Genomic DNA, 23,892 nt, shown 5'->3' on the forward strand with positions numbered 1-23,892 from the left:
GCCTATTTCTTCCATTTATCTTCTTAAAATGTGATTTTAAAGCTAACCCTAACCCCACTGCTAACCTAATATTAAGACCAAAAAGCGAATTTTTGTTTTCATGAATTTTTACGACATAGACATTTTGACTTTCCGGCTATAGTTACTAGTTGAAACTGTTCGGGTCGACATGGGTGGATTTTTTTCGCCTAAATTTCTTTATTGTGACAAATGATGATGGAAACAGTGTTTTACGAATACATGATGATTGCCCAATACTTTTCAAGGTATGCGGGTTACTAGTCTCTTTTATAATCCGAGAGTGAAATACTTACTCTCGTCAATAACATTTAGCATTATCAACCCGACCTAAAGTATGCTGTTCTGTATATTGTTTGTATTTCCGGTTTTCTATTTACAGTCTTGACAATTCCCATTAGACAAACACTTGCACAATATGGCTGAGCCTAACCGAATCACAGACCGAACATTGTCCCACACGGTCAGATGACAAATAATGAAACACAATTAAACTGATTGAGAGGAAACGCGCTTTGATCGACTACGTTCGATTACATTTGGCTATTGTTTAAATATTGTGCATCACGTGCAATGTGTACGGAGATAATAGACAGAACCTACCGGTGCGAAAAAAGTTACACTACAAAAAAAATTGAAAAACACTTTCCTGTGGGTACCCTATCTCCACCTCCTATCGCCAAAAGGACCTACAGCACGGACAACCGGTAAAGTAAGTGTAAATATCATTTTATTCAACATTCCGGCTTGTAGAGACTCATGCGTCTTTTGTAGTCAGACTTCTTTCAAAATGAATAGCCAGCCATGTGGTAACCATGGTAACAGCCTGATGTTTAGGTAAGTGGGGCATGTGATGTCAACACTTAACTATGAAGCTCCACTCCACACTTAATGCTACAGAACCTTTAGAAAGTATTCACACTCCTTGACTTTTTCCACATTTTGTGTTAGTCTGAATTTAAAATAGATTAAATTGAGATTTTGTGTCACTGGTCTGTGTCATGTAAAACATCTTCCCAAAGTGAAATAGTTCCCAATCGTTCTGATTGTGTTCTGATTGTAACGTCATGTATATTTTCTCCGAGTTTGAAAACGTTCCCGTTTCAATAATTGACGCGCATTTCTTTATGTGGATGGCTGAGATTGTGTGGCTGTTTCAGCATATCAACACCCGACTCGCGCGTCAAAATGCTGAGGGTTGATGTAAGGAGAGATTTTTGCCATTGCAAAAACATTGGCGCTACGAGAGGGTGTGAGAGAAACATCAGCTCGAGCTCAGCCCTCCACATATAGAGACGCACGTGCATTTATTAAACTGGGAACATTTTCACGCTGTGAGAAATTTTAAAACACACATCATAATCAGAACACAATCAGAACGATTGGGAACTACTCAACGCTGGGAATATTTGTACATGAGAGCCTTCACACAATTCCAGTGGAATTATGTTTAGAGAAATGTTTACAAATTAATAAAATCAAATGATTTATCTTGAGCCAATAAGTATTCAACCCCCTTGTTATGGCAAGCCTAAATAAGTTCAGCAGTAAATATTTGCTTATCAGTCAGAAATTGAATGGACTCACTCTGTGTGCTATAATAGTGTTTAACATTGTTTTTTTTATGGCTATGTCATCTCTGTACCTCACACATATAATTATCTGGAAGGTCCTTCAGTCCAGCAGTGAATTTCAAACAGAAACTGAACCACAAAAACCAGGGATGTTTTCCAATGCCTTGCAAAAATGTCACCTATTGGTAGATGGGTTTATAAAAAAACAGACATTGAATATCTCTTTGAGCATGGTGATGTTATTAATTACACTTTGGATGGTGTATCAATACACCCAGTCATTACAAAGATACAGGCATCCTTCCTAACTCAAATGCCATGAGGCCAATGGTGACTTTAAAACAATTAGAGTTTACAGCAGTCATGCATTAGGTGTAAAACTTATGACTCAATAATCTATGCTTTCTGGGAATGCTATGAAGTCCAAATATTTTGGGTGGAGCTAGAAAGTTGTCTGTCAGAAGTACTATGATATAAACTTACTTTTAATCTGTCTGTTTGTATATTTCAAGACATGGCATGTTGGGGTGTAGTGGGCTGGACGATTCACTCATCTTGAAAAAACAAATACTAAAAACTTGGAAATCAATCCACCATCATGAACGCAATGGAAAAATCTAATAATTTATTATTTAAATATTGAAAGAGCATGGGCGACCAAATTAAAACAAATTGGTACAATTTATGGCCAAGTGGCAAACAATAATAAAGGCAATAGGGATGGAGGTGTGAGCTTGCGGGTCTGGGCAGATGAGATATAGTCATTGTTTGTGTGAATCTGTAAGATGTTGTTTGTATGTATACAAAACATATATTTTTTTTTACAAACAGTTACAGAGTTTAATACCTGTGATAGGAGAAAACTGAGGATGGATCAACAATATTGTAGTTATTCCACAATACTAACCTAAATGACAGCGAAAAGAAGGAAGCCTGCACAGAATACAAATATTCCAAAACATGCATCCTGTTTGTAATAAGGCACAAAAGTAAAACTGCAAAAAATGAGTCAAGGAAATTAACTTAATGTCCTGAATACAAAGCATTGTGTTTGGGGAAAATCCAACACATCACTGAGTACCACTCTACATATTTTCAAGCATGGTGGTGGCTGCATCATGTTATGGGTATGCTTGTCATCAGCAAGGACTAGGGAGTTTTTTGGGATAGAAATAAATGGAATAGTGTTAAGCATAGGCCAAAGCCTAGAGGCAAACCTGTTTTAGTCTGCTTTCCACCAGACACTGGGAGACAAATTCACATTTCAGCAGGACAATTACCTAAAACACAAGGCCAAATATACACTGGAGTACCAAGTACCATATTTACTGCCAACATCAAGTGGTAAAAATCTCTACCTGATTACAACTGGAAACACTACTGTTTTCCTACTGAACACTACAAAACTTGTGTATATTGAGTAACACTTCAACCACTACATTTTTATTCTACACTAGGTTTTTTAGATTTAAAATGTTTATTTAGGTGTGACATGATTACGTCCAGCACCCTAGCAGGCAAAAAAATCACTGGACAAGTAAAAGCTGCAATATGTCACTTTTTGGGCAACCTGACCAAATTCACATAGATCTGTCATTCTCATTGACAGCAAGTCTAAGAAGTTGTAGATCTGTTTTATGTGCTCTATTTCTATGCTTCCCGTTCTTAAGTTTCGTTTGTGTATCTTTTACTTTCGGTTTTGTACACCAGCTTCAAACAGCTGAAAATACAATATGGTATTTCAAACATACTTCACCACGGTTTAGATGGTACAATGATTCTCTACACTAAACATTGCTTGTTTTGTCAAATAAACTTAGATTAGACGAACTATTACACTTTTAGCAACCAGGAAATGGCGGAGCGATTTCTGCATTTTGCAGCTTTAATGTAAACATAGCTACTGATGCATTGTGATGGATGAGTTCTCGTTGTGATGTCAAACAAAATACTCGCACTTCTCTTCTAAAGATTACGGTAAGAGAATATAGAAACTCCCACTGAGTGATGGTCATGGACGTGGAAAGCTCCTCCTCTTCGCTCTGGGTCATCTCCGGCGCAATGCAACGGAGTAGTAACAGAATGTCAACTCTAGCTGTTATTGCATATTCACAGACATGAAAGAGGAATATTGTGCTCCTCCAAATCATCAGAACAGTTTTCCACGATGAGAATTCATTGTAAAATTGTGATCGCTGTCTGTTTTGGAGTTTTTTTACTTTTGTACTTTTTTGTGGGAAATGCTGCAGACGATCCGCCTTTGAAAGAAGTTGAGGAGGATAACTATTTTCCGAAGTTCTCGGGGCTTCGAAACAATGTTGCATCAAAGTTAACAAAAAAAACTCTCGATGAACTTCACATTCCACACAAACAACCACTCACGTACCGAAAAGTATCGAAAGTATCCAGTAGAGGCAATGTGATCGCAAAGAGGTAAGGAATTATCGCACCATTACTCGCCTGCTAATGTTGATGTGATTCATGTTTTTTTCTTCTCCACGCATATTTTTTCATCAACGTTTTGGAGCACATTTAAAGACGCAAGATGTCTCAAAGGTTAGACGGGGATTTTTTTTCACCTTTTAACGGATTGCATGACTATCTGCTTACAGAGATAGATGGGTTTTATTCCCTGTGGAAGTAATGGAATGAGTCCACACGTATCCCGTCCTTCTCTCTTTATTCATTCAGGAAGACGTGCCCCCCCCCCCCCCCATCGAAAATATACATAGGCTCAATTATGTTCAAGGACGTTGGCACCAAACAATGGCTTGGTCAGTCATGAGAGGACCAAACTGGCTTTTGTCATTCAAATCCTATTTTTAATATCACATGTATTGTTCTAAATGACCGATGGATGTATGACATTTATTGCAAAGGTATCACCTATTCAGTAAGTTGTGTGCATATTTAATTCCAACATCAGCTCAAAGAAGTGTCTTGGGGTTGTACAAATATTCTAATTGTGTAGCTTTGTAAACAACGGAATCAATTTGATAGTTTGACCTCGAATCTGACCTTTGTACCCCATGGTTTCTGGGGTCTATCCATTTTTTAAAGTCCTGTGGTTAACAGGTTTAAAGGTCACCTTGAGAGAGTTTAAGATGATGGAATATACATTAGTCCAAGGAGACCCAGTCATTACACTATTGGGGATTGAGGAGCATACATTTTACATATAATTTAGAACTCTCCATCTTCAAGTCAAGAGGCTGAACTTGTCAATGTGTATAATATGATGTGTGATGCCATGTCCCTTCAAAGTAGACAAGCCCAAGTAGACCAATATAGATGACCTCAACTGATGGCCATCATCCCCTCTTTCCTGTGCCTTGCAGACAGTAGCTAGACAATGGTTTGTCATCATTCACTATTTCTGTCCAGGTGTGGACTTGTTTTTTGTTATGTCTCCTATTATACTATTTTGGGCCCTGCTCAAATTCTTTCCCAAAACATAACATCCTTCCATTCCCTCTGTCATGGCTGTCACTGATATGATAATAGCCCAGATTTGATATTCTAAAGGAAATGTTCTAAAGGCAATGCTTTCTGTTGTAAATTTTGCTTTCACCTACAATGTCCTGTTTGATCAGTGATCTGGTTGGAAGCATTTATAAAGCATTCAGTCTGGACCATAGTGTCCTGGCAGAGACCACACCCACACGCATGTGCTCTCTACTGATAAGAGAAATGGGGTGGAGGCCAATGGGGATGGGGGAAAATAACCAAAGCAGGTTTAGCAAACAAAGCAGTAAGTGCTCTGATAAAAAAATAAAAAAAACACTGCTTCAGGCACTTTACCATTGGTTCTGGTGAGGGGGAGGGCTGAAAGGGAGGCATAGAATTACCATAAAATATAAGCTATTATGTTGTCTTGGTTACTCTTTCCTATTTTGTTCGTGTAATTTTCCCATCTTCATCACTTCAAACGCAACTGACTTCCTCTTACACACCTTTAAATAGACAAACATGCCCATCTTTCCTTATCAAACCATTTCCTCTTGATGTATCACTATGCTTCCTGTGGATAAAAGTAGGGAGAAGAGCTGCTTCCCGAACAGATACCATCAGCTGTCCCAGCTCACACTAAATTCTACAGTCATAATATCTTGTTGTAGACAATTACACTGTAATAACACTTATTTTTGGTCAATATATTCCACTGCTGTTGGATGTTTCACATCCAGGCTCAATGTAGCATGTATTTTTCAGTCTGTCTCACACAGTGTGTAAGGAAAGGTCATGCATGATACTGTCCCCATAAAAAAAAAACTTTCCTCCCAATGGTTACATCTGATTTAATAAGCCCTTTTAAACAAATTCCTTGCCCCATCATCTGGAATACTGTAAAAGTGTCCCCCGAGGCCAACAAGGTATTCCGTTGCTCTGACATTATGTAAAGCTATAAAAATGTCATCTTGGATGACTGGAGACTGCTCTCTCTCTTTCTGCAGGGCTTTGAAATCTCCCTGCTTACCCGAGCATCCTGACAAGGTTTGAGAGACTTCTTACGTGGGCCTCATCAGGTGGAAAAAGCTCTCTTTTTGGTAGCTAACTCACTTAAGTACCTCCTGACAGAGGTTGGCGTTGAGTAACTGGGAAATCTGTTAAACAGAATGCATGTAGCTAGGGGTGATGATTCACTCAAAGATACTGTTACTTTATTGAAATCAGAGGAGGCTGGTGGGATGAGCTATAGGAGGACAGGCTCATTGTAATGGCTGGAATGGAATGGAGTCAAACGTGGTTTCTACATGTTTGATACCGTTCCATTACAGACATAAGCCCATCCTCCAATAGCTTCTCCCACCTCTGTTTGAAATCCATTATGCATAGGGAGGACACATTTTTCAGATTTTTCAAAAACTTCTGATAGCATTCCCTTCACACAAGTTTTATCCAAGCCTTCAGCACATTGCAGTAGTGGCTCTTATCTGATGGAATTTCTAAATAGTTGAAGTAATGTTTGATAGACTTGTTGATTAAGGTAAGCTATATTGTCACTGTGCTCTTCTAAGCTGTTTTGTCTTTCTTCATGATTTGAAAGAGATTGTTGCGAGTCCAAGGCCACGTAGGCACAGTACTCTCTGTTGTCAATAATTAGTGCAGTCCTTGTATCCCTTTAGAGCTAGTCTGAGTTTGTCAAAATGTTTCCAGATGGGTGGAAAATAGTTCTAACACTATGTAAGATTACCTCACATGAGCAGCATGTTCTTCTTACAATAAATAATGGGGCTTTGTTTGGTCTAACTAACTGTGTTCACAACATTAATTTGACTGGTCCAGGCCATCTATAACGCAATGCAGTATGTATCATAGAACAACACATTTTCTGATCATTTATGGTTAGGTTGCAGGTTAAAAGACAATATGCCTATCCCTCAGTATTTTTTTGTGTATAATTTTCCCCCTAGTAATAATGTACACAGTACATGTTCATAAACACGAATTGTTCTTGAAAGAGCCTCTGCCATCAAAGCCTAGAGGACAGGTTTCTCTGAGCTCTGCCATCCATCGTAATCGGTGTTGCATGATTGTCCCTCAGCCATGCAGAAAACCAAGTGTCACGCTTGGAGACCCACCTGTCAAATTTCAGTTTCCCCCTTCAGACTGTTAGACTAAAAGACACATTCTTAGCCTACATGAAGCTTTTGGGTAGATGTTGCACTTTCCTCTGGCAGAATAGTATGTTTCCTTCCCAAAATCCTCACACAAATGAGGGCTACTTTGTTCTGAATAAGGATTTTGGGACCATTCTCCCTTTGCGTTTGCTAATGTTTACATTTACACGCATCATAAAAACCATCCCATATGGTGTGTACATAAAATGCTACTCAAGGATTTAGGTCTAGCTCTACATTGAGCTATACACATTTTTCTTTTTCAGAGTGTGATTTATTCTGCTCTGCTGAATCCATTTGAATTCAATGGCAGTCTCTGTTGCTGTGCAGAGAGCATTTGTATGTCAGCTATAGAAACGACTTCGCCTTGAACATGAGAGAACAAAGCCCAGTGGGTATATACAGACCTACACTACAGGAGAGGGAGAAGGGTATGGTGAGGGAGTGCTGCTCACCCTGAGCATATGACAGGGATGTCTTATAGGAGGCCTTGAATATGAACATGTTGGTTAGCTGTCTGTCAGTAGAAACAGTGTGATTATGTACTGTCTGGAATATGTGTCTAAGCCACATCCTGTAATGTTCAGATCTGTTCTCATGGCCGTTGACATGTCCATGAAGAAGTATCAGCGTTGCTATGCAGCGGCACGGCTCTGCCATTCTGTTGACAGTTGATGAGCAAGCCTGAGAAGCCTTCTGTAAGCGGAGAGTTTCATACTTGTTGCCCCTGTGTGTATCCCTGTAGCAGACAGAGGAGTGACATGGGAGTGGGTCGGCCCGCATCGAAGCGCACCCGTGCTGAGGAGGTCATGCACCTGGCCGTGGTGGCCTGTGGGAACCGACTGGATGAGACGCTCACCATGGTCAAGTCAGCCCTCCTCTTCAGCATCAAGAGTATCAAATTCCACATCTTTGCAGAGGACCCCTTGACCTCACAGTTTGAAAAGGGGGTAAGTATCCCCTTAACAAAGTACATGATCTAGGCTTTAGGTACGGTATGTTTCTAGAAAAGGACCACTGTAATTCTCAATGAAATATAGGACTATTTGAATATTTTCAGACTCTCATGCTTTTCATACGAATAGTATCTTGTTTAATGTTCTTCCATGCTCAGTAATAGATGACATTCACTGCCAGATCAGAGTATTGGCATGTTTAATTGATCTCCCTCTCACTTGCCCTCTAACGCCTTACAGGCCTTTTATCTCAAGGTCGGATCATATATCCCCCAGACGTTTGCCTCACCGCATTTACCATGCAAGTTTTCAGTCACCGTTAGTTTATTCACGACTCAAGCTTTACGAAAGTCAATGTCTTCTGCTACTGTGTAGCTGTAAACCTGAAGGTATGTAGCCTATATTCAGGGCTCTCCAGCCCTGTTCCTGGAGAGCTACCGTGCTGTAGGTTTTAGCTCCAACCCTAATCTAGCACACCTGATTCTAATAATTATCTGCTTGATAAGCTGAATCAGGTTAAAGGTAAAACTGGGGTTGGAGTGAACCTATAGGAGGGTAGCTCTTCATAAACAGGATTGGAGAGCCCTGGCCTACATAAACGAAAACAATGTGCATGCATGGGGCTACATACCCTTTATGTGCTTATGAGTCATGGTATGTTTACCATCTGAGAACCTCCCCTTTGTAATTGGCTTCATGCTAGCCAGGAAGTTGAGTTGGTTAAACCCAAAGGTTAGTAGCATGTGAGCAGTAGATGGAATGTTTCACATCTGGCCTGTGCTGATGAAACAGGAATTAGAAGCAAGCTAAAAAGATTTCTGACCTCTTTGATCTGTGCACCTCGTCAGCAGGAATCCTGCCTGCTCCTCACACTGATCTTTGTCTCATGGCCAAATTGTTTAATAATGTTGATGATTATGGAGGGCTTGAGCGTCTAACAGAGCGGAAAATCGTAGGCTTCTATGTGTGACAGCAGTGTTGACTTTGAGGGGGTAACTCGACAGAATGGGATTCATATTTTCTACCTCCTTTTGTTTAGGTTAACTGGGAGTTGGGCGTAGTCATAGCAATAACTGGCAGCGTTATGGTCAATGTACGACACCGCTGCACTTACTGTAAAGACATTACTTAATTGGTTTACGAGAACTTCCTTAGGTGTTTATGTAGACTTGAACTCTCAGGAGTGTATCATGTGTCAGAATAATGAATATTTACATCTGGTCTCTCAGTGATCCCTCTCCTCTTCACCTCTTGACTCAACCTTTTGAAAATGCGCTCAAGTTGTGCTTTTGTTTCTTTGGAAATTAAATGAGACTTCCTGTGATTGCATCTAAAAATGGCTGTGCTACCTCTCACAGCAAATTATGATGTTTAGTAACTTTGTGTAGTTTCTCTTTCAGCTGAGCCAGTGGCCCCATGCTATCACAAACAAGTTCCAGTACAGTATATACCCAATCACGTTCTCTGTGGGGAATGCAGAGGAATGGAAAAAGCTGTTCAAGCCCTGCGCTGCCCAGAGGCTGTTTCTCCCTGTAAGGCTGCAGCACATCGTCTCTCTTCTCTCTCTGTGTACCTTATCATAATTACTACACTGTTGGAGCTAGAAACATAGGCATTTCGCTACACCTGCGACATCTGCAAATCTGTGTGCGCGACCAATAAACTTTGATTTGAATCATATCTATCAAACATATGAACTGATTCTTTAAACTGATAAAGCTATATTCATTAGAAAATGTGTTAAGGTAATTGCCCATGTCATCAGTTTTCTTAGTACCATGCCACTCTGGGCTGCATCCTGACCCCAATGCATTTTCTATTAGATATGTTTAGCTTGATTTACGCAGGCAGAAGAATGATATACCCAGGTAATAATAGTATGAATACTTTATGATGGGTTTTACTTGTTGGTATATAATCAGTTACCTCAGTATGATAATATATGGCTTTATTCATACCCATTGACCGTTACTTAACAAACAAGCAATCCCCAGAGATTTTATTAAATAACTTAATTAAAGCATTGCCATTCATTGACTTTTTAATGGACAATCTTTAAATCATCAAACCGTGTGCACACATTGCTTTGTTTTTGTACACATTGCACCGTTGTAAAAAGTGGTAAGCAATCCATGTCTGCAACTTTATTGATTGGCAGATGATGCAACACAAACCCTGTACTTTGCAGGAGCCGAGTGCTATTTGATTCTCATCAGGAACAGATTGCTTTGTGATTGTAATCTTCCGTCAAGCCATTGTGGTGCAGTGGTCTAAGGCACTGCATCTCAGTGCTAGAGGCGTCACTACAGACACCCTGGAGTTGAAGGCTGTATCACAACCTGCCATGATTGTGAGTCCCACAGGGCTGCGCACAATTGGCCCTGCGTTGTCCGGGTTTGGCCGGTGTAGCCGTCATTGTAAATAAGAATTTGTTCTTAGCTGACTTACCTAGTAAAATAAAAAATCCCATATACACTACCGTTCAAAAGTTTGGGGTCGCTTAGAAATGTCCTTGTTTTTTAAAGAAATGTTTTTTAAATGTCCATTTAAAATAACATCACATTTATAAGAAATACAGTACAGGTATAGGCATTGTTAATGTTGTAAATGACTATTGTAGATGGAAACTGCATTTTTTTTATTTAAAAAATAAATAAAATAATGGAGTATCTACATGTGCGTACAGAGGCATCAGCAACCATCACCTGTGTTCTAATGGCACGCTGTGTTACGTTGTTGTGTTAGCTAATCCAAGTTTATAATTTTAAAAGGCTAATTGAAAACCCTTTTGCAGTTATGTTAGCATAACTGAAAACTGTTGTGCTGATTAAAGAAGAAATAAAACTGTCCTTTAGACTAGTTGAGTATCTGGAGCATCAGCATTTGTGGGTTCGATTACAGGCTCAAAATGGCCAGAAACAAATAACTTTCTTCTGAAACTCATCAGTATATTTCTGTTCTGAGAAATAAAGGCTATTCCACACAAGAAATTTCCAAGAAACTGAAGATCTCGTACTACTCCCTTCACAGAACAGCGCAAACTGGCTCTAACCAGAATAGAAAGAGGAGTGGGAGGCCCCGGGGCACAACTGAGCAAGCCGGACAAGTAAATTAAAGTGTTTAGTTTTAGAAACAGACACCTCCCAAGTCTTCAACTGGCAGCTTCATTAAATAGTACCCACAAAACACCAGTCTCAATGTCAACAGTGAGGAGGTGACTCTGGGATGTTGGCCTTCTAGGCAGAGTTGCAAAGAAAAAGCCATATCTCAGACTGGCCAATAAAAAGAAAAGATTAAGATGGGCAAAATAACACAGACGCTGGACAGAGGAAGATTGGGGGAAAAAGGTGTTATAGACAGAAAAATCTAAGTTTGATGTGTTCAGATCACAAAGAAGAACATTTTGTGAGATGCAGAAAAGATGCTGGAGGAGTGCTTGATACCATCTGTCAAGCATGATGGAGGCAATGTGATGGTCTGTGGTGCTTTGGTGGTGGTAAAGTGGGAGATTTGTACAGGGTTAAAGGGATCTTGAAGAAGGAAGGCTATCACTCCAATTTGCAACGCCAGTCATACCCTGTGGACGGCGCTTAATTAGCGGCCAATTTCCTCCTCCGAACGGGACAATGACCCAAAGCACAGCTCCAATCTATACAATAACTATTTAGGGTAGAAGCAGTCTGCTGGTATTCTGTCTATAATGGGGTGGCCAGCACAGCCACCGGATCTCATCCCTATTGAGCTGTTGTGGGAGCAGCTTGACCGTATGGTACGTAAGAAGTGCCCATCTAGCCAATCTAATATGTGGGAGGTGCTTCAGGAAGCATGGGGTGACATCTTTTCAGATTACCTCAACAAATTGACAACTAGAATGCTAGAAAGGTCTGCAAGGCTGTAATTGCTGAAAATTGAGGATTCTTTAACAAAAGCTAAGTTTGAAGGACACAATTATTATTTAAATTAAAAATCATTATTTATAACCTTGTCAACGTCTTGACTCTATTTCCTATTCATTTTGCAACTAATTTCATGTATGGAAAACAAGGACATTTCTAAGTGACCCCAAACTTTTGAACGGTAGTGTGTGTGCATTATGTACCATCACTGGAATAAGAGGAAATGAATTATTCCGATAGTAACCTGATTATTATCCTAACAGGTGATCCTGAAGGATGTAGACTCTTTACTCTACGTGGATACAGATGTGCTGTTCCTCAGGCCCATGGATGATATGTGGAGTTTCCTCAAGGCCTTCAACACCACCCAGCTGGCTGCTATGGCCCCAGAGCATGAGATCCCTAAGATAGGCTGGTATAGCCGCTTTGCACGCCATCCCTTCTACGGGGTCACCGGGGTCAACTCAGGAGTCATGCTGATGAACCTCACGAGGATACGAAGCACTCTGTTCAAAGTAAGGAACATCATCAATCAATTAGCCTTTTGGTCATCTCCGTTTGGTATTTTGGTCATGCCTTCCCTGTTTTCTACCTGAAAGCTGCAAGGAGATTAGTTTTATCAATCAATCGTATCTATCTGAACCCAACCAGCAACAGATGTGTCACTTATTGGCAGTCAGCGTCAACAATCTGAGTGCTCAGAGTAGAGTAGACTGAGGCTCTGCGATCGCCACACTCGCATTAAAGCAATGCTTCAGCACATTCAAGCTCAAGTTGGCATCTCTCTGCAACCAAGAAAGAGCAGTAGAAATTGTAACATGGGCAATTCTTGGCTTTTTTTTTTATTGGGCATTTCTGTAGTGTTTGATGTGTAGCTACTCCCAAGGCGGTGGAGTAAACCAGTCCTTGTTCCTATTCCAGAACAGCATGATAACCAGTGGCCTGTCATGGGAGGACCTCCTCCACCCACTCTACCAGAAGTACAAGAATCACATCACCTGGGGTGACCAAGATCTCTTAAATATCATCTTCCACTACAACTCAGGTACACCCGTCCTCCCTCTCTCTTCCACTACAACTCAGGTACACTCGTCCTCCCTCTCTCTTCCACTACAACTCAGGTACACTCGTCCTCCCTCTCTCTTCCACTACAACTCAGGCACACTCTTCCTCCCTCTCTCTTCCACTACAAATCTTGGCCCGGTTCCCCGATAGCGATGGATCTTAGGCTTACGAGTGTTTTTAACAATGCATCTTTCCTACAGTGGCCGAAGATGTAACACGCCTTTCCCAGAACACCATGCAGAAAGAACAGTCGCTAAGTGCGTCGTTGGAGCATTTGTCGATACTGATAGGATCGAAAGAAAGGCAGCACTGCTCTCGGGTCAGCTTTCTCAATTCAAATCTTACCTTAACGTTCCAATTATTTCACAATACTGACGACGGATCAGCTCCTAGAGAGAGATTTTACCACCTATGGCTGCAAACATTGAGGTTGCTTATTCTAATGCTTAACCAATAAAAATGCATTAAATCACTGATTTGCCACATCATTTTACACACATTATAAAATATGAGACAAATTACAGTCAGAAGCCTACAAGTAGGAAAATAGAACTCAATTTATTGAACATGAAATGTACAGTTGATGTCGGAAGTTTACATACACCTTAGCCAAATACATTTCAACTCAGTTTCACAATTACTGACATTTAATCCTAGTAAAAGAGAGAATAATTTATTTCAGCTTTAATTTCTTTCATCACATTCCCAGTGGGTCAGAAGTTTACATACACTCAATTAGTATTTGGTAGCATTGCCTTTAAATTGTTTAACTTGGGTCAAACATTTCTGGGAGCCTCCACAAGCTTCCAACAATAAGTTGGGTGAATTTTGGCCCATTCCTCCTGACAGAGCTGGTGTAACTGAGTCAGGTTTGTAGGCCTCCTTGCTAACACGTGCTTTTTCAGTTCTGCCCACACATTTTCTATAGGATTGAGGTCAGGGCCTTGTGATGGCCACTCCAATACTTTGACTTAGTTGTCCTTAAGCCATTTTGCTATAACTTTGGAAGTATGCTTGGGAGACCCATTTGCGACCAAGCTTTAACTGATGTCTTGAGATTTTGCTTCAATATATCCACATAATTTTCCCTCCTCATGATGCTGTCTATTTTGTGAAGTATACCAGTCCCTCCTGCAGCAAAGCACCCCCACAACATGATGCTGCCACCCCCATGCTCCACGGTTGGGATGGTGTTCTTTGGCTTGCAAGTCTCCCCGTTTTTCCTCCAAGCATAACGATGGTCATTATGGCCAAACAGTTCTATTTTTGTTTCATCAGACCAGAGGACATTTTCTCCAAAAAGTACGATCTTTGTCCTCGTGCAGTTGTAAACCGTAGTCTGACTTTTTTAATGCCGGTTTTGAAGCAGTGGCTTCTTCCCTGCTGAGCGGCCTTTCAGGTTATGTCGATATAGGACTCGTTTTACTGTGGATATAGATACTTTTGTACCTGTTTCCTCCAGCAACTTCACAAGGCACTGTGTTTGAAGGTAGGCCTTGAAATTCATCCACAGGTACACCTCCAATTGACTCAAATGATGTCACTTATCCTATCAGAACCTTCTAAAGCCATGACATCATTGTCTGTAATTTTCCAAGCTGTTTAAAGGCACAGTCAACTTAGTGTATGTAATCTTCTGAATTGTGATACAGTGAATAATAAGTGATATAATCTGTCTGTAAACAATTGTTGGAAAAATGACTTGTGTCATGCACAAAATATATGTCCTAACCGACTTGCCAAAACTATAGTTTGTTAACAAGATATTTGTGGAGTGGTTTAAGTTTTAACCTAAGTGTATGTAAACTTCCGACTTCAACTGTATGTACAGTAATGCCTAAAAATCTGCCGTTCTACACTTGAGCAATGCAGTTAATCCCCAACAACAACTGTTCCCCGGGCGCCGATGACGTCGATTTAGGTAGCCCCCACACCTCTCTGATTCAGGGTTAAATGCGAAAGACACATTTCGGTTGAATGCGTTCAGTTGTGCACCTGACTAGGTATGCCTCTTTCCCTAATGTATTTATATTTTAATGCATTTATCATATGCATTAAAATACAGTGCCTTGCGAAAGTATTCGGCCCCCTTGAACTTTGCGACCTTTTGCCACATTTCAGGCTTCAAACATAAAGATATAAAACTGTATTTTTTTGTCAAGAATCAACAACAAGTGGGACACAATCATGAAGTGGAACGACATTTATTGGATATTTCAAACTTTTTTAACAAATCAAAAACTGAAAAATTGGGCGTGCAAAATTATTCAGCCCCCTTAAGTTAATACTTTGTAGCGCCACCTTTTGCTGCGATTACAGCTGTAAGTCGCTTGGGGTATGTCTCTATCAGTTTTGCACATCGAGAGACTGAACATTTTTCCCATTCCTCCTTGCAAAACAGCTCGAGCTCAGTGAGGTTGGATGGAGAGCATTTGTGAACAGCAGTTTTCAGTTCTTTCCACAGATTCTCGATTGGATTCAGGTCTGGACTTTGACTTGGCCATTCTAACACCTGGATATGTTTATTTTTTAACCATTCCATTGTAGATTTTGCTTTATGTTTTGGATCATTGTCTTGTTGGAAGACAAATCTCCGTCCCAGTCTCAGGTCTTTTGCAGACTCCATCAGGTTTTCTTCCAGAATGGTCCTGTATTTGGCTCCATCCATCTTCCCATCAATTTTAACCATCTTCCCTGTCCCTGCTGAAGAAAAGCAGGCCCAAAACATGATGCTGCCACCACCATGTTTGACAGTGGGGATGGTGTGTTCAGCTGTGTTGCTTTTACGCCAAACATAACGTTTTGCATTGTTGCCAAAAAGTTCCATTTTGGTTTCATCTGACCAGAGCACCTTCTTCCACATGTTTGGTGTGTCTCCCAGGTGGCTTGTGGCAAACTTTAAACAACACTTTTTATGGATATCTTTAAGAAATGGCTTTCTTCTTGCCACTCTTCCATAAAGGCCAGATTTGTGCAATATACGACTGATTGTTGTCCTATGGACAGAGTCTCCCACCTCAGCTGTAGATCTCTGCAGTTCATCCAGAGTGATCATGGGCCTCTTGGCTGCATCTCTGATCAGTCTTCTCCTTGGATGAGCTGAAAGTATAGAGGGACGGCCAGGTCTTGGTAGATTTGCAGTGGTCTGATACTCCTTCCATTTCAATATTATCGCTTGCACAGTGCTCCTTGGGATGTTTAAAGCTTGGGAAATATTTTTGTATCCAAATCCAGCTTTAAACTTCTTCACAACACTATCTCGGACCTGCCTGGTGTGTTCCTTGTTCTTCATGATGCTCTCTGCGCTTTTAACGGACCTCTGAGACTATCACAGTGCAGGTGCATTTATACGGAGACTTGATTACACACAGGTGGATTGTATTTATCATCATCAGTCATTTAGGTCAACATTGGATCATTCAGAGATCCTCACTGAACTTCTGGAGAGAGTTTGCTGCACTGAAAGTAAAGGGGCTGAATAATTTTGCACGCCCAATTTTTCAGTTTTTGATTTGTTAAAATAGTTTGAAATATCCAATAAATGTCGTTCCACTTCATGATTGTGTCCCACTTGTTGTTGATTCTTCACAAAAAAATACAGTTTTATATCTTTATGTTTGAAGCCTGAAATGTGGCAAAAGGTCGCAAAGTTCAAGGGGGCCGAATACTTTCGCAAGGCACTGTATATGTTGCTTGTTTGTATCAATTGCAAATATATCGGTAACTTTGTATTTGTAGTCAATTTTGTTCTGAAGTTATCCGTGGTCACAGGGAAACGATAAACCATGTGATTGTATGTTTAGCTTAAATCGTTTGTGTAGAAAGTGATGCGGGAGGGCAAAAAAAGCATCTAATGAGTCTGAGGCAGGCGTTCAATTACGAGTGCTTTCTAGTGCAACGTCAATAACGTCAATAATGGTGGTTTTGGGAAACCTCCTTCGAAGGTTCTAACGATGAACTTAGCCTTAATACGCTTTTGGAAAACTGGGCCCTGGTACACTCTGCCTCCCTCGCTCTTCCTCAATGTAGCAGAGTGCTGTCATTGATTTGGAATACATTTGTTGACTACAAATAGGAAAATAAAGTTGTATTTAATGTCACCACCATTCATGATGACAGCAAGAGCAATAGCTGTACTTAGGCCTGTATCAAATTAGAATGTTTCCCCAAAATGTAATTCCAAAGGGTGTTAGCGTGAATGTCAGCTCGTGCGCAATTCAATATAATTCCTTCAAGCAGGTGTAGGTATTGGTTTTCTCTAATACATCCCTCAAGAAATAACTCTCCTGAATTAAGTCAACGCTGTGGAACTAAACCAGCCTGTGGCTGCAGCAGCAGATTGACACCGGTGCAGTCTGCGAGATGGGTATTAAGTGTTCCAAGCCTTAAGGAGACTTGGCAGGAGCATTGTTTGTCTGACAACATAATTAGAACCTGTCCAGGAAATAACCATTCCCACAGCAGCATCCCCAAATGGAAAAACAGGGCAATGTGGTGGGAGCAGCCAGTCACTGTGTAATATCTGCCTCGCCATGGAAACATGACTGATCTTTCCCTTTTACGTGTACCCATGTTTCTGGTTTAAGGGGATACTCTGTTGGTGTTGTTCTCCCTTCACAAGCCAGGATTTGATGCAGTTTAAAAGGACTACAATCCTTGTAGTTGTGAAGCAAGTCATTTGATAATTGTTAAATCAGTAAAGCAAAACTTAGAAGGGTCCTGAGTGATTAGCATTGCACGTTGAAGTCATTAGGTTTATTTTTTTCCAAATGCTCTTTGGCAGTAACAATAATGGTATCAGAGAGGGTATACACTGGCAATCTTGGGGACATTGTGCAGAAATCTGATGTAACAGACGTATAACGGTGTGTTTGCAGAGTGTCTGTACAGCTTCCCATGCCAGTGGAACTACAGGCCTGATCACTGCATGTATGGGAGCAACTGTAAAGGAGCTGAGGAGGAAGGCGTGTCCATTCTCCATGGGAACCGAGGAGTGTATCACGACGACAAGCAACCAGCCTTTAAAGTTGTTTATGATGCAATACACGAGGTAAGAATCTATTCATTTTAGTGGATTATTGTTTCCTTTGTCCTTTTCTCCTTGGACAGCAAACGGTGTGGACATGTTTACATAAGGAAATCCTTGTCACGCAGCAACATCAGCCCCCTCTGCTGTCCATAGATATGCCTTTTATTAGCCAGATGATATGATTCATATGCATCCCCCTCTACAGTGCCTACAGTAAGCAATGGTACTGTTGATTTCTGTGTGGTTTGATAAGCTACCACTACTGGTGTCTAACTCTGAGGCATGCAATGGTTATGTTTCGTAGTACCCCTTTGAGGACAACTTGTTCCAGTCGCTGTTCTATCCCCTCCAGACCAAGTTTCTGGACACAGTCAACACCCTGTGTGGTCGGATTCCCCAGGTTTTCCTCAAACAGGTGGAAAAGTCCATGAGGACCGTGTACGAGAAGAAAGTGGTCCGTCATGTGAGGCCTCCACCAAAATAATTACAGGAAACTGAACAGAGGAAGTTGTCTCTGACATCACTATGGGAATCTTTCTGTGGAAGATGTGCAATGTCAGAAGTCCCCAGACCAGAAGGAATCCGTATGCATTACACGGTGTTTGTAATACAACAGATCTTGGTCTAGTGGACATGATGGTGGTATGGATCATGATCGTGTAGAACACGTGTCAAACTCATTCCACGGTGGGCTGAGTGTTTGCTGGTTTTCGCTCCTCCCTTGTACTTGATTGATGAATTAAGGTCACTGATTTAGTAAGGAACTCCCTCTAGGTCTTAATTGAAAGGAAAAAACAGAAACCAGCAGACAATTTGCCCTCCATGGAATGAGTTTAACACCCCTGGTGTAGAAGGACAGGCACAATGTACAGTGCTTGTCAATGATGCTGTGTTTGGGGTAAACTTGCCTTATCATCCACCCACTAAATGTTTTACAGAACCTGATTTACATGTGAAAATGTGATGAGAGATTTCGTGTTTTTTTTTACCTTTAAAAAAAGTCCAATGTCTCCTTATGATTAGGGTAAGTTCCGGTGGAGTATTAAGTGAGAATTTAAACATGGCAGAGGTTGTTTTTGTCAACATGATTTTGAGTGTTTTTCTCTTAAATGAGAAACAAAAATGTCTTCCGTAAGGCCGCTATACCATAGGCTTCTGGAAATGGTCCCACTCTGCCTGTAGGTTGCTGCCTAAATGATCATTTTATGTCATGCAAAGCTAATATGGGTCTTTGCTTAAGCAGAGCTTTCTGTTTATGTTGCATGTTGCAATTGTCCAAAAATAAAGTGAATATGTTACATCAACAAAATCCCTTGCATAGCAGCGACAGGAGGTCTAGTGGTTAAGAGCAGTGGGCCAGTAACCGAAAGGTCGCTGGTTCGAATACCTGAGCTGCCTAGGTGAAAAAATATTTTGATGTGCCCTTGAGCAAAGCACTTAACCCAAATGTTTCCTGTAAGTCTCTCTGGATAACAGTGTCTGCTAACTGACTAAAATGACTCTCTGTACAAGAGGGAATATGATTAAACTTGTCCAGTTCTCCAAATGCCAACCGCAGTATTAAACATAGTATGAACATATCATACACTAAGCAATTACCATTAATATTGTGTACAGAAGATGTGTAGATAAATGCACTTTTGGATTTCTGTAATAGTTCAGCTTGTGCGATTAGGACAGGACGTGCATACCATTTCTCCCCTATTCAATTGTCAAAGCATTGCAAATCCATATCTGAAAAAGCAGTGTGGTTGTCTCTGAAAAAAACTTCCAAAGTGAAAGCGCTGATAATAGTGGTACAGTATTTTCAAGACAAAATGTACCATATGTATATTTACAAACGCTTTTAAGTGTTCTGTGTACGAAAAGGACAGCCAACTTAATGAGGAAGTGTCTTAGTGTATTAATGTCATACTATCAGTGATCCAGTATGTGAACTCTGAGACTAAATGCAAGCATTTATAATGTGATGTTTGTGTAGTTTACTCCATCAGTTTGATGTTTGTGTAGCCTATCAATTGTCAGCTGTGTTTACCGGTAATAATTTAAACTGGAAACTCCAGATGGTTTTATTTATACATGCTTATGTTTCTCTTTTTTTTGTTTACTCTTTGTTTCTGAATAAAGTTACTGTGCCATCAGTTCTGTTTGTCTTAGGAGGCCTATTGTATAATTGTAATGTATTGATAAAAATACAGTGCATTCAGATAACAACATTCAGACCCCTTTACTTTAACCAATTTCCTTTACAGACTTATTTTAAATGTATTAAATGTTTTTCCTCTTCAATCTACACTCAATATCCCATAATGACAATTTTTGCAAATGTATTAAAAATACAAAAAACAGATACCTTATTTACGTAAGTATTCAGGTCATTTGCTATGAGACAAGAAATTGAGCTCAGGTACATGCTGTTTCCATTGATTATCTTTGATGTTTCTGCAACTTGAATTGATTGGATATGATTTGGAAAGGCACACAACTGTCTACGTAAAGGTACCACAGTTGACAGTGCATGTCAGAGCAAAAAAACAAGTCATGAGGTTGAAGGAATTGTCTGTAGAACACCGAGACAGGATTGTGTTGAGGCACAGATCTGGGGAAGTGTGCCAAAAAATGTCTACAGCATATAAGGTCCCCAAGAAGACGGTGGCCTCCATCATTCTTAAAGAAGAAGTTTGGAACCACCAAGACTCTGCCTAGAACTGGCTGCCCGGCCAAAATGAGCAATCTGGGGAGAAGGGCCTTGGTCAGGGAGGTGACCAAGAACCCGATGGTTACTCTGACAGAGTTCCTCTGTGGCAATGGGAGAACTTTCCAAAAGGAACACCATATCTACAGCACTCCACCAATCAGGCCTTTATGGTAGAGTGGCCAGATGGAAGCCACTCCTCAGTAAATGACACATGACGGCCCTCTTGAAGTTTGCGAAAAGGCACATAAAGGACTCTCAAACCATGAGAAACAATATTCTCTGGTCTGATGAAACCAAGATTGAACTCTTTAGCCTGAATGCCAAGCGTCACGTCTCGAGGAAACCTGGCACCATCTCTACGGTGAAGCATGGCGTGGCAGCATCATGCTGTGGGGATGTTTTTCAGCGGCAGGGACTTGGAGACTAGTCAAGCTTGAGGGGAAGATGAACGGAGCAAAGTACAGAGAGATCCTTGTTGAAAACCTGCTCAGGACCTCAGACTGGGGCGATGGTTCACTTTCCAACAGCACAACGACCCTAAGCACACAGCCAAGACAATGTAGAAGTGGCTTCGGGCCAGAGCCCGGACTTGAACCCGATCGAACATCTCTGGAGAGACCTGAAAATAGCTGTGGAGTGACGCTCCCCTTCCAACCTGACAGAGCTTGAGAGGATCTGCAGAAAATAATGGGTGAAACTACCCAAATACACATGTGCCAAGCTTGTAGCGTCATACCCAAGGAATCTAATTTTATTAGTCACATGCGCCAAAAACAACAGTAACCTTACAGTGAAATGCTTACTTACGAGCCCCTAACCAACAATGCAGTTTTAAAAAATGAGTAAGAAATCAAAGTAACAAGTAATTAAAGAGCAGCAGTAAAATAACAATAGCGAGACTATACAGGTACAGAGACAATGTGCGGGGGCACCTGTTAGTTGAGGTAATATGTACATGTAGGTAAAGTTATTAAAGTGACTATGCATAGATGATAACAACAGAGAGTACCATCGGTGTAAAAGAGGGGGGAGGGGGGGTGGACCAATGCAAATAGTCTGGGTAACCATTTTATTAGATGTTCAGGAGTCTTATGGCTTGGGGGTAGAAGCTGTTTAGAAGCCTCTTAGAAACATACTTGGCGCTCCGGTACTGCTTGCCGTGCGGTTAGCAGAGAGAACATTCTATGACTAGGGTGGCTGGAGTCTTTGACATTTTTTAGTGCATCATCTGTGGATCTGTTGGGGAGGTATGCAAATTAGAGTCGGTCTAGGGTTTCTGGGATAATGGTGTTGATGTGTGCCATGACAAGCCTTTCAAAGCACTTCATTGCTACAGACGTGAGTGCTACGGGTCAGTAGTCATTTAGGCAGGTTACCTTAGTGTTCTTGGGCACAGGGACTATGGTGGTCTGCTCAAAACATGTTGGTATCACAGACTCGGACAGGGAGAGGTTGAAAATGTCAGTGAAGACAGAAAATGACTCAAGTGAAAGTCACCCAGTAAAATACTACTTGAGTTGAGTTGAGTTTATTTTTTATTTTTACAGGGACAGTGCACATTAATCAACGTTTCAGTAAAAGTGCCAGGTTTTAGCCAGCCGGCTAATTTTCAACCGCAGTCCCTGGGCAGGTTATTAAAAACAATTACAATATAGACAATAGCAGCATAGAACAAGCAAGACAAAGCAACATAGGACAAGCAAGACATAGCATACAGACAGAGCAACATAGGACAAGCAAGACGTAGCATACAGACAGAGCAACATAAAACAAAAAGCAGCAAGACAAAATTCATAAAAGCAACAAAGTGTTTCCACACCTCACAAGCTACAGACAACAGACAACATGGAAAGCGGCAACACACAGCTAGGGACCATGTTCACAAATCTGATTGACCTTTAGCCATGTCTTCAAACATTTTGTGAAAGTGTGATATGTGGTGCAGTTATGTGTGTCTGATGGCAGTGTATTCCAGACATGGGAAGCTCTCACAGAGAATGCAGATTTACTAAAGGTGCTTTTCCTTAGGGGAACTATACAGTCACCTCTCATGGCAGACCTTGTGGATCTTCATTAATAGTATTTGGTTTTAAATATACTTAAGTATCAAAAGTAAAAGTATAAACCATTTCAAATTCCTTATATTAAGCAAATCAGACGGCACAATTTTATTTACATTTTTATTGACATACAGTCTATGTATGTACACTCAGACATAATTTACAAACAAAGCATTTGTGTTTAGTCAGTCCGCCAGATCAGAGGCAGTAGGGATGATCTCTTGATAAGTGTGTGAATTGGACCATTTTCCTGTCAAAATGTAATGAGTACTTTTGGGTGTCAGGGAAAATGTATGGAATAAAAAGTGTATTATTTTCTTGAGAAATGTAGTGAAGTAAAAACAATTCCTAGAAGCGGAAAATGTCCCAGTTCTTCCATGGCCTGCATCCTCACCAGACATGCCACCCATTGAGCATCGAGCATGTTTGGGATGTTCTGGATCGACGTGTCTAACAGCATGTTCCAGTTCCCGTCAATATCCAGCAACTTCGCACAGCCATTGAAGAGGATTGGAACAACATTCCACAGACCACAATCAACAGCCAGATCAACTCTATGCAAAGGAAATGTCAAGCTGCATGAGGCAAATGGTGGTCACACCAAATACTGACTGGTTTTCTGATCCACACCCCTACCTTTTTTTTATTTAGGTATCTGTGACTAACAGATGCATATCTGTATTTCTAGTCATGTGAAATCCATAGATTAGGGCTTAATCAATTTTTTCAATTGACTTATTTCCTTATATCAGCAGTTCCCAAACTTTTTATAGTTGTCATGCCCTGATCTTTTTCACCTGTTCTTGTGATTGTCTCTAGGTGTCGCTTATTTTCCCCAGTGTATTTATCCCTGTGTTTCCTGTCTCTCTGTGCCAGTTCGTCTTGTATGTTTTCAAGTCAACCAGCGTGCTCTCCCGTGCTCCTGGTTTCTATTCTATTTTTCCAGTCTCCCCAGTTTTGACCCTTTACTGTTTT

The 23,892-nt window shown here is 40.7% G+C and overlaps 1 protein-coding gene across 8 annotated transcripts; it reads left to right on the forward strand.

The window, feature by feature from the left end:
* The first annotated feature begins 3,581 nt into the window (after positions 1-3,581).
* On the forward strand, positions 3,582-20,300 carry gxylt2 (glucoside xylosyltransferase 2). 8 transcript variants are annotated; one of them, XM_021569814.3, is made up of 7 exons: positions 3,582-4,025; positions 7,959-8,163; positions 9,570-9,701; positions 12,329-12,580; positions 12,987-13,110; positions 18,008-18,180; positions 18,464-20,300. In XM_021569814.3, the coding sequence occupies exons 1-7, from the start codon at positions 3,760-3,762 to the stop codon at positions 18,641-18,643; spliced, it is 1,332 nt and encodes a 443-aa protein (XP_021425489.2). In that variant the 5' UTR covers positions 3,582-3,759; the 3' UTR covers positions 18,644-20,300. The 8 variants fall into 8 exon arrangements, with proteins under 8 accessions (XP_021425489.2, XP_021425488.2, XP_021425487.2 ...); XM_021569813.3 differs by having other exon boundaries at positions 3,592-4,025; positions 7,962-8,163; positions 9,558-9,701; XM_021569812.3 differs by having other exon boundaries at positions 3,608-4,025; positions 9,558-9,701.
* The last annotated feature ends 3,592 nt before the right edge of the window (positions 20,301-23,892 follow it).

This window comes from Oncorhynchus mykiss, chromosome 17 (genome assembly GCF_057628025.1).
Source record: "Oncorhynchus mykiss isolate SJ-2025 chromosome 17, ASM5762802v1, whole genome shotgun sequence".
Classification (NCBI taxonomy): domain Eukaryota; kingdom Metazoa; phylum Chordata; class Actinopteri; order Salmoniformes; family Salmonidae; genus Oncorhynchus; species Oncorhynchus mykiss.